The following is a 27,616-nucleotide window of genomic DNA, read 5'->3' as shown; positions in this document are numbered from 1 at the left end:
TTTCATATTTCATGTTTATTGGGAAGCAATTAAGATGTTATTTAAACAATGTAATAAATAACACTTTGTCTTTCAGAGCATATATTATTTATTTAAAAATCTCTGCAAGCTCTTATGATGCTTCTGAGAGTAGATCTTGACTTTACTTATTAGTACATCCTAGTGGAGAAGCTCTAAAGGATCTAGATTCAGCTTCAGCAGCAGCTGGAGAGAAAAGAAAAGAATTATATTCTCGATGTCAAAGACTTCCTAGTTAATTAAGCATGAGTCAGTAAAACAGTCAAGAACTTTGATCAGTTGAATTAATTAGTTATCATTGTGGTTAAGTATCAGTTTCTGGTTTTTCCATTTTTCATTCATTTATTTAACAACCAGGTGCTAAAGTACTTTAACAAGCACTGGAATGACAAGAGAAAGATGATACAAGTCATTCCTCAACAATTGTATAGTCTAACATAAAAACATATGAACAGGCAAGTTCCATACAGAGTCATAAATACTATGACAGGTACAAAAGAGAGCCCTATTGGAACACATAGAAGGCACCTGGATCCCAATTTTGTAGGCTTTTTGTTAGGGAAGATAAGTACATCAGAACGAGGGAAGAAGTACATGCAAACAGGTAGAGGTGAGGAAGAACATTTGTGGAATTATAGTAGTCTAGTTTGGCTAGAAGCTAGAGCTGAGTAGGAAAAAACGGGAAGAGGTAAGGCAGAATAATTCGAAAAGAATCAAATTGATTTATGTATTTTTTTATTCCATGCCAAGAAATTTTGGAACTTTTTCTGAGGGGTCAAGCAAACCAATGACCTAAGATGTTCTTGTCAAGTATTTTGGTCACAGTGACAGAAAGGTGACTAAGAGAGTACATTTCATTTTATATGTGTAAGAAAAATTACATAATGTAGAATCTATTAACCAAAGGAATGGCACTTGTTATCTACAGTTTACTTCAGAAATGAATTACTTAATCTAAATTTAATCCATAAATTTTGGCAACATACCTTCTGTTACTCCTCTATTTATGTTTTCTTGCAATTCCTGCCACATCTGAAATTAATAAATATTAATTATAATATTTAAGTTAAATAAGAGATATTATCATGAGGATGATATATCACTTAGAAAATGTGGTCTTTAAGACTTTTAAAGATTAGAACTTGAGAATGCTTTTAAAAATCACATGAAGAAAACAAATACAGGGGAGTATTATTCAGACATAAAGAAAAACAAAATCATGCCATTTTCAGGAAAATGGATGGAACTGTATACCATTATGTTAAGCAAAAATAGTCCAGATTCAGAAAGACAAGTTCTGCATATTTTATTTCTTCTTTGAAACCAAGGGGAAAAAAAGATGACAAAAAAGCATATGAGGGACTCTTAGGGAAGGGGAAAGAGATCCGGAAAGAAAAGATGGGTAATACATGATAAATGCACGTATGAAAATGTTGCAATGAAATCCATTGTTTTGTACAATTAATATGTTCTAATTATAATAAAAGTAATAATATGAATAAAATAACTAATTTCAAGTTCAGATAATGGAGAATATGTGTGTAATGCTATTTAGATTAATCTGATGAAAAATATAATTTATATTGATCTATTAAATATAAATTTCAGAAGGGTGATGTTTGATCTTATTGATGTAAGTTAAACTATTCAACTCATATTTTATAATGAATGCGTTACTGTTATACTTATAAAAACTCTTTTATAAAAGTTTAATCAGTTTTTATATTTACTATATTTTTCCTTAAAATGAACTCTGCAATCTCTTTTAGAAAATTAAAAAAATTCACATGTCCTATGCTATTAATTTTCAGCACAGACTCTTAAATACAAAAATGGAGAAGGTAAAAATTTCATAATGTGAAAATTTTATGGCAAAAGATTTAAAATATGCATCTGGAGTATGACCATTTTAATTAATATAGACACAAAAATTTAAGAAAGTTTTCTTGAAAAATGTAAAAATATAGGTTAGAGGCAGTTTTTCAAACTTAAGTTTTGTTAAGTGGAAGGCTAAATTTCATGGAAGGGTAGGAGATGTACTAATGCTTAATGCTATGAACTTGGAGAAAACTGCTTCAATAACCAGTCCAACTGAGATCTTAGACTACAGCAAGAATTCATTATAATAATCTTCCTTAAAGTTAGGAAAAAAAATGCTAGTAAGATAGAACGTCATGATAGTCTAAAATGTTAAAACCATGCAAATAAAAGAGATGGATAAACAAATTCGGTGTTAATGTTAGTTTAACACTGTACTTTCTTAAATCATAGCTAAAAATCCTTAAAAGTCTGTTGCTTTGTAATTCGTCTTCCAAAAACCCACTTTTTTCTACTATTATCTTAGAGCATGTTACTATGTACTGCAGTATTGTTAACCGAGCAGAAATAATCAAATTCCTAAAAACTCTATAAGGCACTTTTAAGAATTCTGTAAATTACAATTGCAAAAGAACTCTTTCAAGGCATTCTGAAGTGATTATAGAGACATATTTTTGGATTTTGAGAAAAGAGTGTTTTTGATTTCTCTTATTAAGTCTAGCATGATGTGACACACTAATGCTTCAAAAAGAAACCATGTACACCATTGAAACTACCAGATTAAATTTAAAACAAACTATTCTTCAACATACCTAGAAATACTAAAAAATAAACATCCTTATTTCCCTCCTCAATTAAGGGGGAAGAAATAGTTTCACAAAAATCTTCCTTTGTGTGGTGTCTGCATTTACACACTAATTTATCATTCTCTTATAAAATAATATATTACCTAAGTTTCTGGTAAGAACTAATGAAAACATTTTATATTTGCATCAGGATTAACTATTTACATATGCATTTATATTCATTCTCTTCTCATATACAGTAGTCCAGTTTCATGACTCTGAATCACTTAAGACACTGATTCTCTCATTTTTCCAGAAAAACATGTAACTAAGATAGCAAAATGATGAAAACACATCTAGCTAGAATATAATTTACATATTAAAAATCATTTAATTTATTCCATTTTAAGATAGATTTACTTCTCTGTGATTTTATTAGGAAATAAATGAAGTCAAATAAAAAAATAAGGTTGAAGTCTCAGGTAACACAGGGCTATTACCCTTCTGTGCATTGGCAAACTAATGATGATGATCAGAAAAACAATCAAAGCTCTAAGCCAATGAGTGCTAATTGAAATGGATATTTCAGTAGTAAAGATAAACAATGAAAACTGCTATTGATTTATATTTTGTTCTAACAATATTTTGGTTTTGTAATTTTCCCTCTAGTCAAAAATAGTCAAGCATTAGACAAATATTTCTAACTGGGTCAAGCATAGTTTCAATTTTTTTTTAAACCAATGATACAATTGATACAGTTTATCATTCTTGGGGCCATTTTTTGATCTCCAGAAATAGATTTTTTTTTTTTCTGTGAATGAAATCCCATGGTTGTATTTGGAAGGTTCCAGTTACATTTCCAGAGGAGTTGGGGAAGTATGCAGCTTTACATGAGATTCTGGATAGGAAGAAATAATTGATTTTGTCTGATGGTAATTGCTATAGGCTCTTGATATCAATGCCATCAATTATTCAAGTGAAGCAAGACAGACATAAGAGAATTTCATTTTAAAAACTCAAGTATTTGCTTAATTTATTTAAAGACTATTGTAATAGTTATAAACTACATGCAGCAATAAACATTTTATAAAAAAATGAGATACAGATTCTATAAGTAAAATAGCAATTAAGGAATATTCTTATTTAAGAAAATGAAAAAAAATACTTCAACTCAGAAACAGAAAATCATCTTTTTTAATATTACAGGTTTATTTGATTCATAAAAAGTATCCATCTCAGATTTGTTTAAATTATAACCATCCATATGAGGTTAAGTGTTTGGATATTATTCACTTATAATTTGGGGTGGTAAACTTGGGACAGTGCAGGAAAACTTTATGTGTTATAAAGCACAGCCAAATGAACATTGCTTAGAAGCAAAGCATCTCAAAGTATTCTTTTAATTGTAGGTGATAATATTCATTTTCTAAAAATCTAATGTAAATGAAGCTTTCAAGAGAGTTAAAAATATATCAGTTTAGTTCCATTTATTGAGTCAAGTTAACTCATGAGTATGTCTTGAAAATGAGAGCTCTAGGGACTTTTGAAAAAAATTTGAATTATTTTATGAACACAGATTATTGTGACCTTTATTTAACATGCAAAAGTCAACTAAATGACTCAGCATTTCATCAAACTAAAAGCAAGAATTATATCAGAAATCTTAAAGCAATGGGGAAAAAAAAAAACTAATATAACTAACCCTGGGATTCTGAATGCTTTCATTTGAAGGCCATGGGTTTGAGGTAGGAATCTCTAAGTTTCTTCTTGTAATAAAACTTCTGTCGAGTACAAAATGATCATGATTTCCAGTACAAGGACACTCAAGGACAGGCCTTGTACTAAAAGTGCTATATTGTAAGGATCTGTTGTAGTGTTTCTCTATTAGAAGTTTGGTATTGACCTCCTTTAGCTTCTCATTAGTCCTGTGAAGATTGAAAAAGACAAATACTTAATATTTCACTTTTCTCTAAATGATTCTCAAATGACTTGCATTTAGAAAAACATCACCATAAGAATAAATGGAATTTCCCATTAAACAGTGTTTTAACACTGAAAATATGTCAGAGCATACCTACTGTGTAATTGTAGTTTTCTAAAGAAGTACATATATTTCGAAGGAGATTTCTAACAAATGAAGAGAAATGGTGTCACTGATGTTTTGCTTACTGCTGCCTTCTGGAAGGACTGTGGCTCTACCTATAAGATTCTGGAGCATGTCATTAGAAATACTTGTACTTAAAGGGTAACTATGTGAGATGTAACTATGTGATGAATATGTTAATGTGCTTGAGAATAATAGCCATTTCACCATACATAAAATTTATTTAAAAATGTACTCAAATGTATACAATTAAAAAGTAAAACTGAAAAAAAAAGAAAAGCTAGAAATACTTGTACTCATAAAATTAGTTTAGGAATTTAGTAAAACATCCCTTGAAAGCATTTTCATGTCTTTGCTTTCACCATGGGTACATTTCACCCATTATCTGGGAGAAACTAAGCATCTGGCCCTGAGGAATGATTCAAAGCCGCGCAACTGCTAGGGAAGATTGGTGACCAAAAAGATCTAATGTAGCTCCTAAAGTAATTAACTTGTAATATTGTTACCAAGGCATCAGAGGTGAGACCAGCCATTTCTGCTTTTGATATAGTCCCTCACACTGAACAAGAAATTAATTTTCACCACTTTCCAAATTATATATCCCCTAATCCCTGTTTTAATATTTCTATATATCACAAATATTTCTTTATATAGAGTAGAATAACCAAAAAGGACACTGTCTGTAGGCACACTCTAGTAATAACACCAAATATCCCAATCAAATTAATTTACCAAATGCCAGAATGCATTCAGAGGACCACTACTATTAGTAGTACTTGACCTTTTGTGTTTAAGTAGTCATCTTCAAGAACAGAGTTAAATTTGTTAACAGTTAAATTAATATTTGTTAATATAAGGGAGTGCTGACAAGAAAATTTATGACACTATAACTCTATTACAAAACTTCAAAAATATTTAGCTGAAAAACTAATAAATCAGGTTAACTCTATGAGACTATTAAGGCTGGTGGTGGGGAGCCATAAATAAAACAAACAAACAAAAAGTATGTGCAGGGGTGGGAAACTGCCCAATCTAGCATTTTAAAGGTGATTGATTTACTACCATTATTTCCCCAAATTACATTGTCTAGTTAGCTTTCACATCCTACAAATCTCATGAACTTGTCTAACAGACTTGTCTCACTAAAAATTTGTCTCACTAAAAACTACACTCTAGAGACAAATAAATGAACTCAGTTTTTTTCTGATTCTGTGTTTTGACTTACTTGTTTAGTTCATCTGACAATGATTTTGTAATTTGGAATCCTTCTAGACAGATTTCCTGATATATTCCCAGTTGTTTTCTATTAGAATCTTCTTGAGTTTTCATTTTAAACAGTTCAGATTCCAGATGTTTAATTCTGAGTTCCATCTGGCCTTTTATTGAAGCACTATTATTTTCTCTTATCTGCTGTAAGTGTTGAGATTCTACTTGTGTCTAAAGCAATTTAAAATAATTATAAACCAAATAATTATTGTTATTTGTTTCCCTTCTTCCCCCCCCGCCCCCCATTCAGTGCTGGAATTCAGGGCTTTGCTCATGCTGAGCTGGTGGTTTATCACTGAGTTACAGTTTCAGTCTGCTCTTTCCATTAGTTTAAGTCAGAGCAATTTTAAATATGTGAAAAAAGGTGCTGAGTTTAAAATATCTATTATAAATATCAAGTGTGTTAAATCTGAATTATAAAAAAATGAATCTTGTCTTTTTTTTTCTTTTTGCAGTGTTGGAGATTAAATCCAGGACCTCCTGCATGCTAGGCAAGTGTTCTAGTACTGAGCAACATCTTCAGCTCTGAATCATTCTTAGGTTAACTTTCATATAATCTGATATTTCAAAGAATAGACTCAATTCAAAATTGTAAAATACTGAACAATGAAATTTAAGACTCATTTAAGAATATGGTATAATTTGTACATCATAACTTTCTTTTCCCCCTAATGATCTTGTTTTATGCCAATTATTCTTAAAAATTAAACGATTCTCTAACGAGAATCATTATTCAAAAGCTCTAGTTATAACAAGATGGAAACTGAGATAATTAAAAGGAGAAACAAATGTCATCTTCCTTCTAGAACTTTGAAAGACAAATTGCTATAAGGGAGGTAGAGAAAATACATACAATGAATATATCCAAATAAAATTATAGTGAAATAAACCTAAAGCGCATTGAAGATAAATTAACCTGTAAAAATAGATTGACTTGTTCTAATTTTTCTTCTAAATCTTGTCTTGCTCTTTCTTTGATCTCCTGTTCATACTGTTTTATTTGACCATGTTCTATCATATTCTTTTCCATGTGACTTTTGAGTTTCACTACTTTTTGTTCCAATTTCTTTTTATTCTTCTCCAGTTTTTCACATTCTTTTTGTATAGATTTCATAGATAATAACTCCTGCAAAGAAATAATTTTTTATCCAGAAGTAGATATTTTAAAGATGCAATTTCCAATTTTGTTGTAAGATCAATTTGTTTGAATAAAATAATATCATAATGAAGGAAGCAGGCTGAGCATACTTTAACACAAAATTAATAACAAATTTTGACATAAATTCAGTTGCAATAAAATTAATTAGACTCTTAGAATGTGGCCTCTTAAGTTACTTAGAAAATCAACAAAGTTAAAATCACTAGGAATCACAAAAACATATTCTTCACACTCACCATTTTTGTCACAAAATATCTGCACTTGATTTTAAACTTTTATTTTTCTATGGCTGTTTTATGTCTCTCTTCTTAAGATTACTAAGTTAACTCTTAGAAGAGTCTCTTACCCTTTTCCCAACTTCATCCCCCATAATTTCTAAAGATGTTTAAGGGACATCATATTGAGTTATCTAGGCCTGTATCAATAAGTAACTCAAAATAAGACTTTGAAAATAAATCTCTAATTAATAAATCTTGTAAATGTGAATTCTAAGGTCAGCCTTTTTTGAACTGCAAAGTATTTTAAATTAATTTTAATTGCATTCCAATTATTCTCAGTAAGGAGCAACGATATTGCCCAGTTTAAAAGTTGTCACATGACTTGTGCATTTTTTGGAACAAAAATGACAGAATTCAAAAGCATAATCTTACATGGAAAAATCTTCTGATTTTTTTCCACAAAATAAGGAAGCATGCTAAACAGCAATTAAAATTTGGTGGGATTTCAGTGCTAATGAGTTGAGAAGAACTACTTTCCTTTGGACACAATGATTATTTACAGTAGCAGTTTTATAGCACATCTGTGCTTTCTTTGACATTTATCCTGTGAAATCTACTCTCTTGAGAATGAGGCCTTAGTAACTGCTTTCTATTTAACAGAATTTGATGGAACTGCTGAGTGACTTCTTAGGTTAGGTTAGAAAATGGAATATAGCTTCCACCTGACTCTAAGGGAGCTTGCTCTTAGAATCAAGCTATCACATTGTGAGGAAACCCAACCTACCTGATGAGTCCTCACGCAGGTGGTCCCTATTAAAGGTCCAGACCAAAGCCAGCTTCAATGGCCAGCTTCTGATTGGGTCTCACTGAACCTTGATTAAACTGCATATTATGAACTAAATGTTTTGAAATACTGAATTTTGAGGTGGGTTATTATATATCAGTAACTGGAAGAGATACTGAAACATATTATATGAGTTGCTGTCATTAAAAAAAAAATTAGGACATGTAGGATGCTTTTGGACCAGAAGCAGAATAACCTAGAAAAAAATAGCCAAAAAGGGCTTCAAAGAAGCTGTTAGTGGAAGCCCTACTGTACTGTCATCATACTCTGAGAAAAATTTTAAAAGAAAATTATCTTTAAAAATCTAGAGACTCACTCCTTTTTTTTGCAAAAATATTATTTCTCATAAGTTCATGAATTATATGTGATCACTTTATAAACCTGATGCCAATAAAGACACACTGAAAAATTAGTGGCTTTCCTTAAAGTAGTTCAAATTGGTATACACTTTCATCATTATTTTATCTGGAATTTAAATTGCCAAAGTGTTATAAATAGAAATTTTTACAAATTAGTGTTAATGAAAAAATTTTAATGAGTGGCTATATTTATATTTTAAAGATGAACTAGAACATTCCATTAATAGTTCAAGATATTCTAGGTTTATTAAAATCATATTTTACTAAGACTTTTTTTATAAACTCATTTGATTTCCATTACATTTTTGATTTTCACCTGACTTTGGGATTAAAAAAATATTCTCATCATCCTCTGTAAGCATTCTCCCAGAAGTTTGCTTTTTTCTCTGCTCTTAATTATTTCTTTGTAAAGTTTAAGTCTTTTCTATGATATACAAAAACATAATTTTTGCCTGGTTCTGTGGCTTTCCTATCATTGTTTTTCCTCTTCTATTAGTCTCTAATATTCTTTAACAGCTGGTCTCAACTACAAATCTATTTTCATCCCTTAGTATCTTCTTTTACACAAAATTCTGTTTTCAATCCTGTAATTCCAACAAAAATGATCCGAGGTTCATCCAGGATCTTTTTAAAGTCCATTTTGCTTTACTCCTCAGTAGCAACTGCTAACAATGACCATACCCTCCCTTCTCTGTTCCTCTAGCCCCACTTCATTGCTAAAGTAGCAGTCCCTGATTTTATTCCTATCCCTTTCTATTTCTCTTTGGAAATGCTCTGAGTTCCTTAACCCTCAAGGCTTCAACCCAGATTACCTAATTCACATTTCCAGCCTTCACCTTTTTTTTTTTTTCCCCCTTCTGTAATACTGAGAACCAAACTCAGGGCCTTGTGTTGTGAAGCTAGTGCTCTACTAAATCCACAGCCCTTTTTAGCCCAGGTTGGCCTCAAACTTTGATCCTCCCGCTTCAGTCTCTGGTGGAGCTGGGATTGAATGTGTGTGCTCTCATGCTTGGTTCCTCACCTCCTTGCTAAGGTCATATATACTTTTATTTCTTCCTTTTGGTTCACTTCTCATAGACAATAGCCTCATAAGCTATTACTTGGTGTGGATTACTCCTGTAAATAGCTAATCTCACACATATTATGTTGATTCTTAGTGGCATTACTTTGAGTGTAGTTATTATCTAATATTGGGAGTTGGGGATGACTTACCTATAGGATGCTGACCAGCATACTTTGTCTTGTTTTTATTTTATAATGCATCAGTGAAACTTTTCATACTGCCTAAAGTGTTACTATATTCTACTGCTTAATAAAAATTCCTTTTTAGAGCCAGGTGGGGTGGCACATGCCTGTAATCCAAGTGGTTCTCAAGGTTGAGGTAAAAGGGTCGAGAGTACAAAAGCCAGCCTGAGCAATTTAGCAAGGGAAGGCCTTAAGCAACTAAGTGAAACTCTGTCTCTAAATAAATACAAAAAAGGGCTGGGGATGTGGCTAAGTGGTTAAGTGCCCCTGAGTTCAATCCCCAGCATCAAAAAAACCCCCAAAATTCCTTTTCAGTATAACAAAAATTAATAGAGACCGACTTACCAAATTTGCACTAAACAGGTTTTTCTGAAGCTGTTCATTTTTCTCTGCTTGCTTTTTTATTATATCTTTTAACTTGGAATTTTTAAGTTCAAGCCTAAAATGTATATTTTACAATAATTATTATCATAGACCAATTTTGAAAATACCATATAATTGCTAAACAACATCTGAAAGAGTAGTTACATAAATTCTTAAAATTTGCAAAGTAGATGATTTGGTAATTGTATCATTTATATCATTTTTCTGGATGTGTTTGTGTAATGTGCAAAATTTCTGGAAAATGTGCAAAAATTATGCATTTCTTTTCCTTATTTTTGTGGTGCTGAAGATCAAACCCAGGATTTGAATGTATGAAAAGCACATGCTCTATCACTGAGCTATATCCTCAATCCCGTTATGCATTTAAATATAAAAATTTTCACTGGATTCACACAGATGTATTCATTGTCATAACTGATACAATTCTCACAATATATTGCTTATTTGTCTTATAAATACTCAAGTTTTTTTGAATTCTGCTTTAAATTGTACGTTTGTAGGCGATCTTTCATCTTTTCAGCACATCGTACAGCCTTTGTGTGTTGATCCTGAGCTTCTTGCAACTAAAATGTGGAATGAAAAAAATTCATATTTACTAATAATCTAGTACAAATCTGTCCATTCTGTTTCCATGCTAAGATTTTATTGGAACATATGCCTATCCCTTCATAAACATATTATTTATGGCTACTTTTGTGCTGGAACTGCAGAGTTAACTGAATTGCTGCAGCAGGGATTTTATGCCTTACAAAGCCTAAAATAATACCACCTGGCCCTGTACAGAAAAAAATATGTCAACCCATGCTGCAGGAATGAAGCACATCATTTTTGTTTTAAATTATGCTTTATCTGATACTCAAAAATTTGGTAAAATGGGGGAAAGCAGTAAATTTCTTTAGGAATAACATTTAAAAATTTGTCTTCCAAGCACCACTTCATCAACTATAAATAACTACAAAATCAACTATATAGGCAAATGATGCATTAGTATTACTGTATTTCATGTTATAATAAAATTTGATATTTTAGGCAGGTGGCAGCAAATGCAAGAGGTCTTCTATATAAGTTGTACTGAATCATTCATCACACCATTGAAAGTGAGAGCAAATGAGAATTAAGCCTGAATACATCCCCAATACTTCCTAAAACTTTCATTAATACCATTAGCCAATAACAGTTTTGTATGCTTATAATAATTTATAGCTTACTTTATCTCAGTGGACACTGATCACACAGTACAGTGTAAACATCACCTTCTGGATTAAGCAGTGTATAACTGATATGACAATCAGACACAGTCTAAAGTCACTAGCCTGCAAATACTAGACTCTATTGCTAAATCAAGGCTTTTGAATTAATTCATTCCTAGAACCTATTCTTGCTGGGCTGCACTCTGATGAGCAGATTAAGGTTGTGTGGTATGCCATATTAGAAAAGCTGTAGCCAGAGACTCTCAGCTGGTCGAATGCTATAAATCTAAAATTTTCAGTTCTGGTTACATGATGAGCAAAGGCAACTCTAGATTTTTTTCCATAGTTAAGAAAAATGTGAGTATTTGATAGAACAATTCTCCTCCATTAGGATTAAGTGCTTTTAATTTTATATTTAATTGCTTAATGTGTAGTTATAAATCTAATAAGGTTTTATTTATAATGAAAATGTCTCAAGAAATTATTGATATGGTATAAAGTATTTAATTTTATCCTGTTAATTAAAATATTTTCAAATTATTCAAGTATAGGTGACATGCATACTATATACTTAGACAACATTATCTCTCCCAAAAAATAACGTAAAATTAAGGACTAAATTGTTCTGCAGATTATTGCTGAAGATGGTACATCAAGGAGTTAGAACACAGAAAGCATTAAGAAAAAGATCAAACTGTCAACCAGTTCTGAATAAATGAGGTGAAATGAATAAAACTGAAGAGACAGAAAGGACAGCCTGAGCTAGGCAGAGAGACAATGAAATCAGCCCAATTAACTTGAAGGATAAAATCCAATGGCAGAGGAATAAAAACATGTTCATGTAAAAACTTGTAAATGAATTTCATGGTGGCATTTAGCCAAAAAGTGGAAGCAACCTAAGTCTAGTACTCAATAATAGAAATGAAGCACTGATACTTGCTATAACACATATGAATCCTGAAAACATGTGAAATTAAAGTAGCCAACCGAAGAGGACTAAATACTTTTGACTCTGTTTATATGAAACATCCAGAAAAGGGGAATTATATGGACAAAGAGACAGACTGGTGGTTTCCTAGAACTGGGGAAGAAGAAGGGAGTAATGGGTGAAATCTAAGGATTTGGGGTTTCTATTCAAGATGATGAAAATGTTCTAGAATTGTGGTGGTAACAATTATATGAATAACTAAGAGACACTGTATTTTATACTTTGGGTGAACTGTATGGTATGTTCATTATATCTCAATAAAGTTGCTCTAAAAAATCCAATGGCAATATTTAGATAATTTTCTTAATTCTCTATTTTGGATATAAATACAGGATCTGGATATTTCTATGCTTCCATAAAATGAAAGGGAAATGAAAGAAATGTCTGACTTTCCAAGAAGTTTTAAAGTTAATGTAAACATTCAATTTTGAGAAAAGTATAATGGCTTTTCTGTACAAGTTATCTTGCAAACTATGAAATAAATATATACAGATCTGGGCCAGGGATATGGACCAATGGTACAGTGCTCACCTAGTATGTGCAAGGACTTAAGTTCTATCCCCTGTAGCACAAAAACCACAATAAAAATCTATAGTACAAAAACCACAAAAAAAACGTTCAGGCTGGAATGTAGGGTAGTGGAAGAGCACTTGCTTAAGTATATGCTATGGCATATCAGTGTTTTCAAAAGCTCTTTGTAGTGAAATAGGAGATTACTTGAGGCAAACTGTTACTTTTCTCCAAAGTGAGAAGATAACATCCAAAATATGGTCTCTGCTGGGTGTAAGTTTCCTCCTTACTTAGTATTCGCAAATCTCTCCAAAACACATCATGGGAGTGAAATCACTGCTAATAATTAGAATATCCACTGTTAGTAGCAAGGGTTTTGAGATTATGGAAAAATCATTAATTCCTATAGAAAATATTAAAAGCCTTTTCTTTGGATTAGGATATTGTTCAAATAATTAGTTGACTGTTACAGACAAATGGAGTTGACTTAAGAACACTACTTTATTCAGTAGGCTAAAAATGTCACCACCCCACACCCAAATATGTGTATTATATCTATACATTTATATATTATGACTTAAAAATTCTCTGTATTTTCCATGATGCATATAGCTGGTTTTAAAAATATGCACATATGCATATGTACCTATTTATTTGAAAATAATTAAGAAAATACCTTAGAACTCATTTTCTCTTGTACTATTTCTATCTCCTTTTGATTGCGAAGAATCCCATCTTGTAACATTCTGGCATTCTCTTTTTGAGAAAGTTGCCTCTGGATGTCATTTCGTTCCTCTAAAACCTAGAGATACATTTCATTTTCGATGTCATACCATTGTGGGGAAAAGTCTAAAATCTTAAATGAGAGCAGAACCTTATAAATAAGTTAGAAGGAAATAACCTATTTTAAAGCACAACAACTTTTATCCCACATAAATAACTCAAATAATAACTGATAAATTACATCAACATTTTTTCAAAGATTAAAATAGTTCTTAAATATAGGTAGAGATAACATTTTGAAATAAAATTTTCTTTATAAAAATTTTACTTTCAAAGCTAGTTTATGTATTTTAACATAAAAATGCCTAAATTAATGTTTGTGATTAATCTCAATTTACCTTCCATCCTTTATTTAGAAAACATTTACTGAGTACCTAGAAGATGCCAAGATTTACAAATAAATAATTTTATTCATATGTCATAATTTATTTTAGGGTGAATATTTTGTTTTCAACTTAGATAATAAAGTCATACATTGCATGATAATGTTTTGATTAACAAGTTCTGATTAACAATTGTGGTCCCCCCAAAATATATTGCCTTGTGATGTGGTAGATATCTTAATTTCATGTAAACATAGCCTTATGATGTTCGCATAATGATGAAACTGCTAAAGAACACAATTTCTCAGAGTATATCTATTAAGTGATGCATAACTACATATATATGTGTGTGTATGCATATGTATATATATAAATAAAATCAAAAAGGACATAAGTAATATTGATGAAATAAAGTTAGAAATAAGAAATTTTTACCAAAGATAAAATTTACCTGATTCAAGTTCTTTCTTACTGTCTTTAACTCCATATCTAATGTTCTAAGAGACATTTTAAGCTGTTGTTTCACTTCAACTTCTTTATTATATTGCTCTTCTTTTTCTCTTAACTGTCCCTTCATTTTTTCATAAAGCCAATCAGTATTTATTCTCTTCTCCTGTTCTTGTTTTAAGGTAAATCTGCAGTTAAATATGCTTATCTTAAAATTCATTTTGTCAGAAAATAAAAAGTTCATCTTGCGATCTGGCTTTTCACATGCTGATTTATTATTTTAACAAAATTTCTATGTTCTCGAATATATTCCTTTCTAGTTCTCATGTTTTTAACTTCTCACTTCGATTTCTTCCAAAGGACACACAAACTTGGAAGGTAATCATGGAAAAAAAAAAAAGCCTGAAAATTGGTGTGTTTTTATTACTAGCAACTCTGGTAAATGTTATGGAAAAGAAATTTTGAAATTATTCAGTCAAGTTACATGTTGGAAATTATCTTTTGTACACAGTTATGATTACTCTTTAATTAAAATAGAAATGAAAGTTAATTATTCTTTAAAGTTATTATTTACAAACATGTCAACATATTTATGAAATAAAATTTTAACTTCATGAAGCATTATAGTACCCCCAAAATGATTTACAGTATAAGCAATTTCAGATGTTTTCCACACAATATATATCTGTACATTACTAGAATCCAATACTAGGCTAAGGAGTCTAATAACTGTTATCATACTTTTTATATTTATTTTTCTGTAACATTTTCAACTCATCTTGTTGATAATTATGCATTTTGTAACAATTAAAAAATTGATTTGTAATAAGACCAGGATCTAATAATTAAATAATGAGTAATATGTTCTTTAAACATAGGAATTTGAAATTAATTTTGCTTATGTATGCAAGAGAGATGTTGAATAAACTAGTTGGTAACCACTTTCCATTTTACTTTTTATTTCATGTATGTTAAGAATAAAACCACAGGTGGGGTCAAGTTCAGTGGTACAGTACTTGCCTAGAATGCATAAAGTTGTGGTTCAATCCTCAGGAAAATATCATGCACACACACATACACACACACACACATGCACGCACGCACACACACACACACACACACACACACACCCAAAAACCCAAAACTAACAAAATTGTATAAATTAAAAAATTTTTTTCAGGGCTGAGAAAAAAATGGTTATTTGATAATCCACTGGTGACACTGTAAATTAATATAAACTTTCTTGAAGAAAACAGAAATATTGATCAAAGACCCTTTTAAAAAGTTTATAAACTTTAGTCAAATAATTCTATATTAAATTTATTCAAAGTAAATCATTAGAAATATAGAAAATTAATTTAAATGATGTTTCTTGCAACAATAATTGTAATACAAAAAAAATAATAAAAACAACCCAAGTTCTATTTGCTAAATAAATAGTGAAGCTTCTCCACTGTAGTAGTCTATATAGTCATTAAAATTGTAACTTGGAAGACTATGTCTTTAATTATTATAAGTATTTATACTGAACAATTTATTTCCAAGATTTCATAGTCCACAAAGTTGAGATATTTTCTCCCCTACAAACCCTAGAAGAGTAAACACTCCTCTACATATCTGTAGTATAAAGGAAATTGTTCAAATTTCTTTAAAACTAAGATATCATACCTCAGATTGCAAAGCTCTTGATCATGTTCTAATTTTTCATGCTCTAAGTGTGATTTTACTTCTTTTGTTTCTGAGAGCTCCTTTTGCAAACCAGTGACCTTATTTTCAACTTTCAAAATTTTTCCTGTAAGTAGTTTACAGTGACTATTTTTAAGTTTTATTAATCTTTTAAATGAATGAACTGCATCCCATATTTTCAACAGACTAACAGAATCTGTATCAGGGAGAAAACAAGACAGAAATAAAATATATGAGTATTTTTGTGTATAAAGGACTGCATTTTTACAATTGCTCATTCATATTCTAAACTAATGTTTACTGAGTGCCTACAGTATGGAACACATTTTATTAAAACTCTGCAGATAAAACACATGACTTTGCTCTGGTTTAGCTTAAAATCTACTGAAGAAGAAAGACAATTAACAATATAAATTCAGATAGATTTTCTGAGGATAGAGTTCTAGGATCAGATCAGGGAAGTAGATCTACACCGGCCTGGGAAGAGACAGGTAGAGTAATAAGAAAGGTCTTCCCTCAGCAGTGGGGAATGAGCCACTGCTCTGGTATACCCAACAAATCACAAGAACAAGACTAGGAAGGATCAAACTGTTTTTAAGTAACTTAACTATAGATCCAAATAAATTTCAAAAAATAAAAAGAATTAGAGGCATGAATAATATTTTTTAAAAGTCAGATTGTATTTGTAGAGGATGCAAACTTTTTGGTATCCAACAGCATGGTGGCAGACAAACCTAACTATAGCTGACCATTGAATAACATGGTTTAAACGGTGTGGGTCACTGATATGACCATTTATTTTTCTTTTGGAGGTTTAAGATAATTTGAAAATTTGAAAAAGTTGAAGACAAAACACATAGCCTAGAAGTATTGAAAAAAATAAAGAAACAGTTAAGTCATGAATACATAAAATATTTGTAGTTATAGATAATGGTCTATTTTATCATTCATTATAATAAAACATACAAATCTATAAAAAGTTAAAATTTATCAAAACTTATGCAAGCAAACAGACTGTACCTGGTGTCAGTCAAGAGAAATATAAACAAACAAAGATGTCTACTACTGTACTGCTGTAATAATTTCATAGCTACCTCTGATGCTACTGTGATGAGGTCAAGTGTTTCAAGTATCTGCTTAAAAAGTCAAGGAACACTAATCTCTTTACCCAAGCAATTGTCTCTCTAGTAAATCATCTATTACAGTAAAAATTGATCTCTCACAGTTCTCACATATTTTTCATTATATATAAAACATTTAACATACAAAATATATTGACTGTACATTTATTGGTAAGACCTCTTACCAATAAAAAAAATAGTAAGATCCAAGGATAAAAGAAAGTAAAACCTGCTGGGCACGGAGCACACACCTGTAATCGCAGTGGCTTGGGAGGCTGAGACGGGAGGATCCAGTTCAAAGCCAGCCTCAGCAAAAATGAGGTGCTAAGTAACTCAGTGAGACCCTGTCTTTAAATAAAACACAAAATAGGGCTGGGGATGTGGCTCAGTGGTCAAGTGATCCTGAGTGCAATCCCTGGTACCCACTGCCTAAAAAGACAAAAACAAAAACAAAAACAAAACCCAGAAAAAGTGAAATCCAACTACAAGCTGTTTATGAGAAATACACTTTACATGTAAAACATAAATTGGTTAAAAAGATGGAAAAAAGGTATACCAGGAATGGCTATACTTATTCCAAAGTAGATTTCATAGCAAAAACTACTAACAGCAATAAAGAAAGTCATTTCACAATGATAAAACGCTCAACTAACCAAGACAACATACAACCCTGCATGATTATGTATCTGATAACAGCTTCAAAATATGAAGCAAAATTGATAGAACTTCAAAAAGAAATGGAGAAATTCACAAGTATCATCTAAGTTTTCAATATCCTTTACTCAATAAGTGAAAAAATAAGTAGGCAGAAAATCAATAAGTATATAGCATACTTGAACACCATTCTTCTTAACAAAATAGAACATAGACCATGCAATATATCTTAGCAAATGGATTATGTAAAAATTATCTAAGCCATGAAAAATATATTTCCTGATCACAAAGTAATCAAATTAGAAATCAATAACAAAAATATTTCTTGAAAATACTCAAATATTTGAAATTTTGGAAACTAAGTAACATACATCTGAACAAACTTGGATCAGAGCTGATAAAAACAAACTAGAACTAAACAAATCTAAAAAGACCAGATACCAGAATCTGTGGAATTATAGCTACAGGAGTACTTAATTAAATTTTTTTGGCATTGAAGTCTCAAATCAATGACATTGACTTTCATCTCAAGAAACTAGAAAACAAAAAATTAAACCCAAAGCAAGCAGAAGAAAGGAAATACTAGACATTTGCTACAGTTGGAAGGTTTGTATCCCCTCAAAATTCATATGTTGAAATCTAGTCACAGAAGTGATGGTATTAGGAGGTGGGGTCCTTTGAAGGTAATTAGGTAATGGGGCCAGAGGCCCATGAATGGGATTAGTTCTCTTTAAAAAAAAAAAGTCTTTGAGAACTTATTCACTTCTTCTGTCATATAGGGACACAGAGAAAAGGTGTCCAGATATCTATGAACTGGGAGGTCCTTGCCTGAAACCAAATCTGCTAGCACTGATTGTGGATTCCCAACTTCCAGAACATTAGGGAAAAAAAATTCTGTTATTTACACCTAGTCTATGGTATTTTGTCACTGCAATCCAAACACACTACACATTAAAGATAAAATTAAAGAGAAAGCAGAAAAAGGTACAGAAAATCAATGAAATCAAACACTTTGAGATTGCGTTGTGAGCTTTTTTGGTGCTGTGACTAAAAGACCCTACCAGAACAACTGCAGAGGAGGAAAAGTTTATTTGGGGGCTCATGGTTTCAGAGGTTTCAGTCCACAGGCAGCAGGTTCTATTCCTCCAGACCAAGGTGAGGCTGGACATCATGACAGAAGAGTGTGGTAGAGGGAAGTAGCTTACATGATGATCAAAAGCAGAGAGAGACCTCCACTTGCCAAATACAAATTTATACCCAAAGCCACCTCTCAATGCCCCACCTCCCTCATCCATAAACCCCTGCCCTCAGTTCTCACTCAATTAATCCCATCAAGTGATGTATTAAATGACTGGGTTAAGGCTCTTGTAACCCAATGATTTATTCTCTGAACCTTCTTGCATTGTCTCATACATGAGCTTTTGAGGGACATCTCATATCCAAACCATAACAGAGATCAATAAATGATAAACTTACCTAATCTCCATGCAAAAAAGTTGATCTCATGAAAGTAGAGACTAGAACAGAGGTTACCAGAGCCTGAGAAAGATGTGGAAGAGGGGGAATGGAGAAAGATTGGGTGCAGCTGGGTAGTAGGAATTACTTCTAACTTTATTATTGCACAGTAGGATAACTGTAGTTAATTACTTTAATATTTCAAAACAAGCATATTCCCCAAAAAAGAAATAATAAATATCTGAGGTATCAGATATGCCATTACTTTGGTAAGATCATTGCATGTTTTACATATATATTGAAATGTCACACTGTATCCCATAATATGTATACTTACATATAAATTAAAAATAAAATAAAATTTAGAAAGAGAAAACTATTTATAGCTTTATCAAAATATCTGAAATACAGATAAATCTGAAATGGAAAAAAATGGAAATATCTATTAACTAAGAACTACAAAATATTACTGAAAAACTTAAATGCAACCTATGAAAAAGATTCCTTATGATGAGGTTAATTCTCCCCAATCTGTTTCCCAGAAGGCCAGTAGGCTTGTTTGTTTGTTTTTAATGACAAACTGATTCTAAAATTCACATAGAAAGCTGTGAATATATTTCAGAGGTAGAGGGTGTGCCCTAGGGGCAATCTAAAATAGTTAAAATAACTGAAAAAAAAGAACAAAATAAATAGGATAGGAAAGATTGTTTTGAATATTATAAATCTATAGTAATCAAAACAGTATGATGCTTGTATAAAGAAAGCCAAAAAAATCAATGCAATACAACAGAGAATATAGAAAATAAATAGCCAACATATTTTTGACAAAGGTACATTGACAATGTCGGGGAGAAAAGATAGCCTTTTCAACATATGGCGCTGGAACAACTGGATATCCATATCCACAAAGGAACATGGCAGTATTTATACAAATAAACTTAAAATGGGTCATAAACATAAGACCTAAAACTATAAACACCTAAAAGAAAGCAGAGATGAAAATATCTATGACCTTGAGCTAGACAAAGATTTCTTAGATATGACACAAAACCAAAATCCATAATTGAACAAATATATAAATTGGGTTTCATCAAAATTTAAAAAGATAATCTTCAGAAGATATGATAAAGAGGATAAAAAAATCAAGCACAAACTAGGGAAAGAAATCCTTGCCAAAAAAAAAAAAAATGCTGAAAAAGGAAATGGGTACCCTGAATATATCATGAATTTTTAAAACTGAACACATAGCACATAAACTAATTTTTAAAATGGCAAAAGATTTGAAAAGACAGTTCACCAAGGAATATATACAAAAGGAAAATAAGCACATGGAAAGATGTTGAAGATCAACAGTCATTAGTGTAATGTACATTAAAACCATACCCATGTACACAACAACCATCTATTAGAATGGCTAAATTAAACAAAGAAAAAAGATAACAAAGCTGACTGTACTATGTATTTGTGAAGATAGGGAGAAATTGAATCTCTTACATACTAGACTTCTGTGGGTGATAGATTTGTTAACTATCTTAATTATGGTAATTAAACATTTTTTATACAAGTCAAAACTTATCACACTGAACACTACATATGGCAGTTCATCATGTATCAATAATACCTCACTAGTGCTATTGAAAACAGAAAGCTCTTTTGCAAGAACAAATATCTGAGCTTGTAGTGGCTGGAACACACAGAGGAGGATAAAGCAAGAGAAGTGAAATCTTTAACAGTAGAGTAATGAGAAGTGATAATTGTGTTTTAAGCAAGGGGTTAAAATGATTGATCTGGATTTTAAAACATGTAGATGATGGTTTGGAGATGTGGCACAGCAGAGAAACAGTTCTAAGGTTGTAGGAGTATTTTAGATAATGGCGACCTGATCTGATGATGGTGAAGGCACAGGGGAGCAGCAGAGCCATCAGAAGCACAGAGTGCCATTCCCACCATGCTAAAGCGCATTGGAAATTTTCATAGCTCTTTGGCTGACAGTGTTCAGTAATTCTCATTCTATTTTCCTATAAAGCATATTTCTGACATGAATAGTACTCTAACACAGCAGCGTTCTATGGTGTTGTGATAAGAACGGGTGCATTCATTACTGTATCTAAATGAAAGGTCTCATACTTATGCAATGGTCCTACCTTTACACTCCATTCTGTGTTGTTCAATTAGCAGCAAAATAGTCTCATAATTATGGTAATGCAACTCACAATCCTCTAAGTTTGTTTCAGATGACTGAGTTCCATCATCCAGGTCATCCATAGCATTCATTTTTTTTAACCTATAAAAATAATACTATTTCAAAATGTTCCCCAAATATGTACACCACACGTTAATTGTACAGACATGGTAATTATTATCTTTTTATATGGGCAGAAGTACAGGTACTTTTTAAAATAGAACTTTTTTTGTTTTTGTGAACAAAACAACGATTATCAATGGTTACTGTTTCTCAACAGCTTTTTCAAAGAAAATGTCCTTAAAGAGCACAAGATTCACCACTTTTTTCACTTTACTTTTTATAATGTTTAAATTTACATTTTCATAATATATCGTTTTGCCTTTAAAAATATACATTTTCAACAAAATGCTATTTCTTATACCACCTTGTTCTTTTCATTAGATATTTTCTTTTTGGGCCTAAAAAGCACAAAATCTTTTCAGGTAAATATTATAAATGTAAAATACCAAGAATGTCTAAAACTATTGTCTTTTTACATAAATCTCTGCATTTGTAATGTATTTCTCCTACTCATAAGTTTACAGGCTATTTAAAGTAAAAATTTTTCTACCACTATTCAACTATAAACAAAGTATAACATTGAGGGACAACGAATATTATTAATAATATAGCAAAGAATTAAATTTAAATCAAACTTTGAGTTTTTAAGCAAAAGGAAAAAATGTAATTTTCAATATTTGATAGAAATATACCAGCGTTTTTGTTGTTGCTGTCATTTACAATAACACAAAAATTTTCAGGCAGGAAAACCTATTTAGAAAATATTTAAGTCCTTATATGAGGAATGCCCTTTTCTAATAAAAATAGATTGGAGTCAGCTTTTTCAGGACCTACTATGCAAATACTATGCATTGTTCTAAGCATTGTGCGTTTGTTAAACTCAATTCTCACAAGTCTGAGGTAGGTAACCTATTGGTATTTTAAAAAGGAAGAAACCAGGCAAAGAAAGACCAAGTAACTTGCCCAAGAACCCAGGAATTCTGGCTTCACAACGTGTTTCAAAAAATGCTGAGAAAGTAACACTTACCTTGCAGTGTTTTTAAGTGATATAATGGCACACAAACCCATTTTATCATTCACTACAAGTAATAATTTCTGAATTTTGCAAATGCTTTTTAAAAATAAAAATGTTTACGCAATTTTGGAAACATACTTTCAATAAACTAAAGATCGATTTTTTTTTTCCCTGCAGAAATTCATCAACAGCATGCGTTCAACAAATATTTATTGAGTACACAATACATGCCAAGGACACCGGTGACCCAAGGAAACAAGGCTTTATACTTTTGGACTCTACAACCCCAAAGTAATCATCCGTGCAAGATGGTAAAATTCACTTTTCTCTTGTACCGAAACAAACTTATCCCTTTTCCCTGCCCCACGTCTAAGTAACTATTAAATTGATAACACCTGACAATTTACTTGACGAAAATCAGAGCTACTCAGGAGACACTGTCAAAGGCACAGAGACTGCGTCAGTCACTTCTCTGAGTTCATTCCAGTCCGCTTTATTTTGTTTTGTTATTTATTTTTTTCTCGGAGACCCGGAGGGATTCTCACCGCGTCCTCGGCTTCCCGCGCAGCCGGCGCCCGGGCGTCCGCGCGTCCGCGGTTCTGGCCGTTTGGGCGTCTGCGCGCGCGCACGCCCAGGACCCCGCGGCGCGAGGCCAGAGGGCGTTGCAGCCGCGCCAGGGCTGCCGAGGCGTCTGGGCAGGTCGGGGACCGGAGCCCTGCCTCCTTATTGACGCCTGGGACGGGACGCAAAGGCCCCGCCTTTCCTTTCAGCACAAATGTCGGTGTTTAAAGGGTGGCGCTGGCGTCTGAAAAGTTTGCTGGCTTCCTTCCTCAAGGAAGTCTAGGAGGCTCGCAATTTCCAACTTTCTCAGACAGTAGTTTCCCACCTTAGAATCAGCTTCGCCAAAGTACAAGCACCCAGTAGCCGAACTTGCAACCGCCTCTGCAGGTATGCGCCCAGGAGCCGGGCGGCGGTGAGGCCCTTCGCTCAGCCAGCCCGCAAGGTTTTCTTTGGCCGCGATGGCAAAAGCGTCAGGGCTTTTTTCCTAGTTTTCCTGCTACGCGAAGCTGTGGCAGCTGTGCTTATTTCCTCCCCTGCCCATCTTTTCTTCCTCCTTCTCCGCCTCCTTCCCCTCCCCTTGAAGCCAGGGGCACCTGGCTATATTCCCAGCACTTTTAATTTTTTATGTTGAGACAGGGTCTCAGAGTTGCGGCAGCTGGGCTCAAATTTGCGATGCTCCTGCCCCAGCCTACCCAGTCCCAGATTACAGGTGTGCGGGGTTAGTGTGCTTTCTTATGATGGAGGATCTAAGGCAAAGCACTTCTTTCCGTAAACTGTGCTCCTCCATCCCTCCTGCCCTCCTGTTTTTTGTATACTGTTTGATTAAAGGGTTTAATATAAATATCGTATTAATCCTGATGGGTGAAACCACAAAACATTTGTGGTGATGGTGGAAAGTGACCAATAAACTTGAACAAGTTAATGGTGATATAATATCTACCTTTTAAGGTTGTTAGAAGGGCTAAATGTAATAAATACGTAAAATTCTTAAATATTTTCTTGCAAATACACCTCGTGTTACTGTTAATTGTATTTATGTCAACTTGATGGGTGCCTTTTTTAGACTTTATTCTTTTGCACCAAATGAGTGTTATATTCTTTCTTACTGGTTTCTGGAAGCAGATCACATCTTACCTGTCTGCCCTCTTGCCTGTAATCAGGCATAAATAAAAAATTATTTTGTACCAATCTGAAGCAAGTTGCCCTACTTGTGTTAAAACTCCTTTCTTGTTTATATAAAGATATTATCTCAGCAATTTAATCTCTACAAGACATTTGACTTTTCATTGGATCATTTTCATAAGCATGTGTATTTTTGAGGGCTGGTGTAACAAAGTAGGGCAAATTTTTGGTGACTCGAAACACAAGTTTATCATCTCATAGTTCTGGAGGCTAGAAGTTCCAATCAAGTTGTTGGCACGTTTGTTTTCTACTGGAGATTCTTAGGGAGACTACATCCAAAACTCTCCTAGCTTCTGGTGGTGGTTGGCAATCCTGGGTGTCCTTTGGCTTGTAGACTCATCACTCCAATATCTGCCTTTGTCTTTACATGTGTTCTTTTACATGTGTCTGGGGCCATGTTTTTCCTTGGGATAATAAAGTCACTGGATTAGGGCCCATTCTAATCTTATATGAGCTTAACTTGGTTACATCTGCACAGACCCTCTTTCCACACACAGTCACATGCACAGGTTCTGGAGTTGGGACTTGAATTTAGTTTTGGGAAGGACATAATTCAATCCAACAGCATACAAACATTCTTATCAAAAAAATTCCCTCCCTTTGACTATTTCCTATCTCTAGTAAGACACTACTCCTTTTTGTAGCAAATTTTCTCTATAGGAAGTTTTTATATTCATAATCTAGAGTCAATTCTTCTGATTTTATCTTTCTCAGCATTTGACAAAGTTCATCACTCAGTCTTGTGTGATGTTTTCATCACTTTGCTTTCAACATATCCCTTCTTGGTTTCACTTTATGGATTGTTAGGTACTCATCTTAAATACTGTTTGCAGGTCCTCCTTTCTCTGACTTGATGCTTTTGATGGAATTTCTTTGGCAATATAATTCCTTCAACATTTTTGATGCTTTTCAATTTTGTAAGTTTAACTTTAGTTTCTACATCATTTTTCCTATAACATTAATTTTGCTTGAAGCTTTAAGTCACAGTGTGGAATGGAAGCCTGTAACTTAAGCTTTATAAAGTACATATTTGTTAATATCACCAACAATTTTCAAAAGAGCATTGTGTTTTTCCTTCAAATTAATTTTTGTGGTATTGTCATCAAATATCTTTCCTAACTCATATTTGACTACATTTAAAACTTATTTGGCAGCTTTGTTTTCAACTATACTGTATCTTTGGGAAGTAATAAAGCAGTTGTAGTTTTTGGATGAAGTAAAAGTTTTCAGTGCTGTCAGAAGATATTTTTGCTGTATTGTTCAAAATCCAAGTTTACATAACATATTAACAAGTTGTATGAAATGTTTAGAATTTTTCTTTTTGAGAATTTTATGTTTGTGAAGCATGTATGTCTGGCTCTGTGTGTGTGTGTGTGTGTGTGTGTGTGTGTGTGTGGTGGGTAAGCATGTGTATTTTTAAAACATTTATTTGTAAATCATGTGCATGATCCTTTATCAACAGTGTCCTCTGTTGGTTAAAATACAAATAAATGTTATATAAAAATTATTATATGTTTATGTTAGGGATTGCATCAAAATTATTGAGAAATAATAAGCTTTTAAAAACCTTATTCAAAGTGATTTAATTATTTTTTTTAGATAAGGAATACTTTATTCAAGAATATTGCAATAGATATCAAGACTTGCAGTAAGGGAGAGATCAGGCTCAATTCCGAATTTTATAAATAAAATGACTTAGTTTATAACTTTCTTAATTCCTATCATTTGGTTTTGTGTTTTATTCCCTAAAATAGTCTGTTATTTGGTGTTGATATTTTACATGGATATGCTAATAGGATACCATGATCTTTCATCATGGTTTCTGCTAAATGAAATCTTTTTATTGTCAGATTCTTCAAATTTTTTGGGAAAGCCTCTCAATACTAGATGCTGACTCTCTGAAATTTGAATTCATAATGTTATTATGTTACCAACAAAGGAAGGCCTATATTTTCTCACTTTTTGTAGAATTTCTAATTATTTTTATTTTGTCAAATCTGATAATTTTTTTGATACTAATTTTTAACACTTAACACCTGATGGTGCATTTCAGTTTATTCATGCTTGAAAGTATGTGGTAAATGCTGCCAACCTTTTATCAGTTCTTATTCTTCAGTTGGATAATCTTTGCACCAGTTTTTATTCTTCAGCAGGATTATGCGACGTAAACAACAAAAATTTACTCTCTCTCAGTTCTGGAGGCTAGCAGTCTAAAATCTAGGTATTGGCAAAACCATGCTCCCTGAAGACTCCAAGGAAGAATATTTCTGTTATGGTTTAAATATGAGGTTTCCCCTAAAAGCTCATGTGTGAGACACTTCAAGAAAACTTAGAGGTGAAATGATTGGATTGTGAGAGCTTTAACCTAAGGGATTAACTGGGTGGTAACTGTAGGCAGGTAGGGTGTGACTGAAGGAGGTGGGTCCTTGAGGGCATACCTTTGGGTCTTATATTTTGCCGTGGTGAGCTCTTTCTCTGCTTCCTGGTTCAATATGCTGAGCCACTTTCCTCTATTATACTCTTCCACTGCGATGGACTGCCTCACCTTGAGCCCCAAGGAATGGAGCGACCTTCTATGAACTGAGACCTCTGAAACTGTGAACCAAACTGAAGTTTAGTTTTCCTCTAATTGTTCTTGTTAGGGTTTTTGGTTATGGAAGCAAAAAAAGGGATCAAAATGCCTTCTTCCTTGAAATCCCTTGGCTTGCAGGTATTACCTCTATAATCTCTGTCTCTGTTCCTACATGGCTCTTTCTTAATAGTGAAACTAGTCATTTGATTTAAGACCCACGGGTGTCCAGTAAGACCTCATCTTAACTTGGTTATATCTGAAATGACCTGTTTTCAAATAATGTCAGGGGTTAGGACACAAACATATCTTTTTGGGAGACACAGTTCAGCTTACATTGGTGAGAGTCAAATAGCAGAACTGATATTATTCTATTTTAATTTTGCCATTCTATGCACAGTTCCCATGGTCAGTAATATACTTTAAAATTCTATAGGAGGAGACATTATTTTGGGCTTTGTAATCAGTTTTGGAGGGAGAGGAGTAGAAGAATGAAAGTCAAGGGTCTATGCAGTCTATATTTCTTTATCTCAGAATAGCTTTGGGAATAATGATGTATATTAGGGGTATGTATTAGCTTAATATAGGGGAAAGGTAAGAACAGAATTAAAATTTTTTTCTAAATATATTTCTTCACTGTTGCCTTTGCCTTCTTCCTCCCTACATTCCCATCCTGAAGATCCCACA

General features: G+C 32.6%; 2 protein-coding genes across 2 annotated transcripts in view; one reads left to right on the top strand and one right to left on the bottom strand.

The window, feature by feature from the left end:
* Nucleotides 1-23,217, bottom strand: LOC124962015 (ankyrin repeat domain-containing protein 26-like). Its single transcript, XM_047521097.1, has 12 exons — nt 23,163-23,217; nt 21,502-21,641; nt 16,110-16,323; nt 14,446-14,629; nt 13,565-13,690; nt 10,693-10,763; nt 10,162-10,255; nt 6,908-7,117; nt 5,951-6,162; nt 4,324-4,546; nt 1,005-1,050; nt 1-204 (listed from the first exon to the last, which is right to left on the bottom strand). Exons 2-12 carry the CDS (start codon nt 21,629-21,631, stop codon nt 143-145), a joined length of 1,572 nt encoding a protein of 523 aa, XP_047377053.1. The 5' UTR covers nt 21,632-21,641; nt 23,163-23,217; the 3' UTR covers nt 1-142.
* A 178-nt stretch (nt 23,218-23,395) lies between these two features.
* Nucleotides 23,396-27,616, top strand: part of LOC124962025 (coiled-coil domain-containing protein 7-like) — a 114,271-nt gene continuing 110,050 nt past the window's right edge. The window contains exon 1 of the mRNA XM_047521111.1: nt 23,396-23,565. The gene's annotated coding sequence lies outside the window, so the exon portion shown is untranslated. The remainder of the gene's footprint in view (nt 23,566-27,616) is intronic.

The sequence above is a fragment of the Sciurus carolinensis genome, chromosome 12 (assembly GCF_902686445.1).
Source record: "Sciurus carolinensis chromosome 12, mSciCar1.2, whole genome shotgun sequence".
Classification (NCBI taxonomy): Eukaryota; Metazoa; Chordata; class Mammalia; order Rodentia; family Sciuridae; genus Sciurus; species Sciurus carolinensis.
This window is presented reverse-complemented; position numbering and strand designations above follow the sequence as displayed.

Excerpts from the sequence above, each read along its gene's own strand:
- LOC124962015 (XM_047521097.1), bottom strand. The coding sequence starts at position 21,631 with ATGAATGCTATGGATGACCTGGATGATGGAACTCAGTCATCTGAAACA. Across the intron at positions 16,324-21,501 it reads ACACAGAATGGAGTGTAAAG|ATTCTGTTAGTCTGTTGAAA; the intron begins GTAGGACCATTG and ends TCCCTGATACAG. Across the intron at positions 6,163-6,907 it reads AAGTCAATCTATTTTTACAG|ACACAAGTAGAATCTCAACA; the intron begins GTTAATTTATCT and ends AAATTGCTTTAG.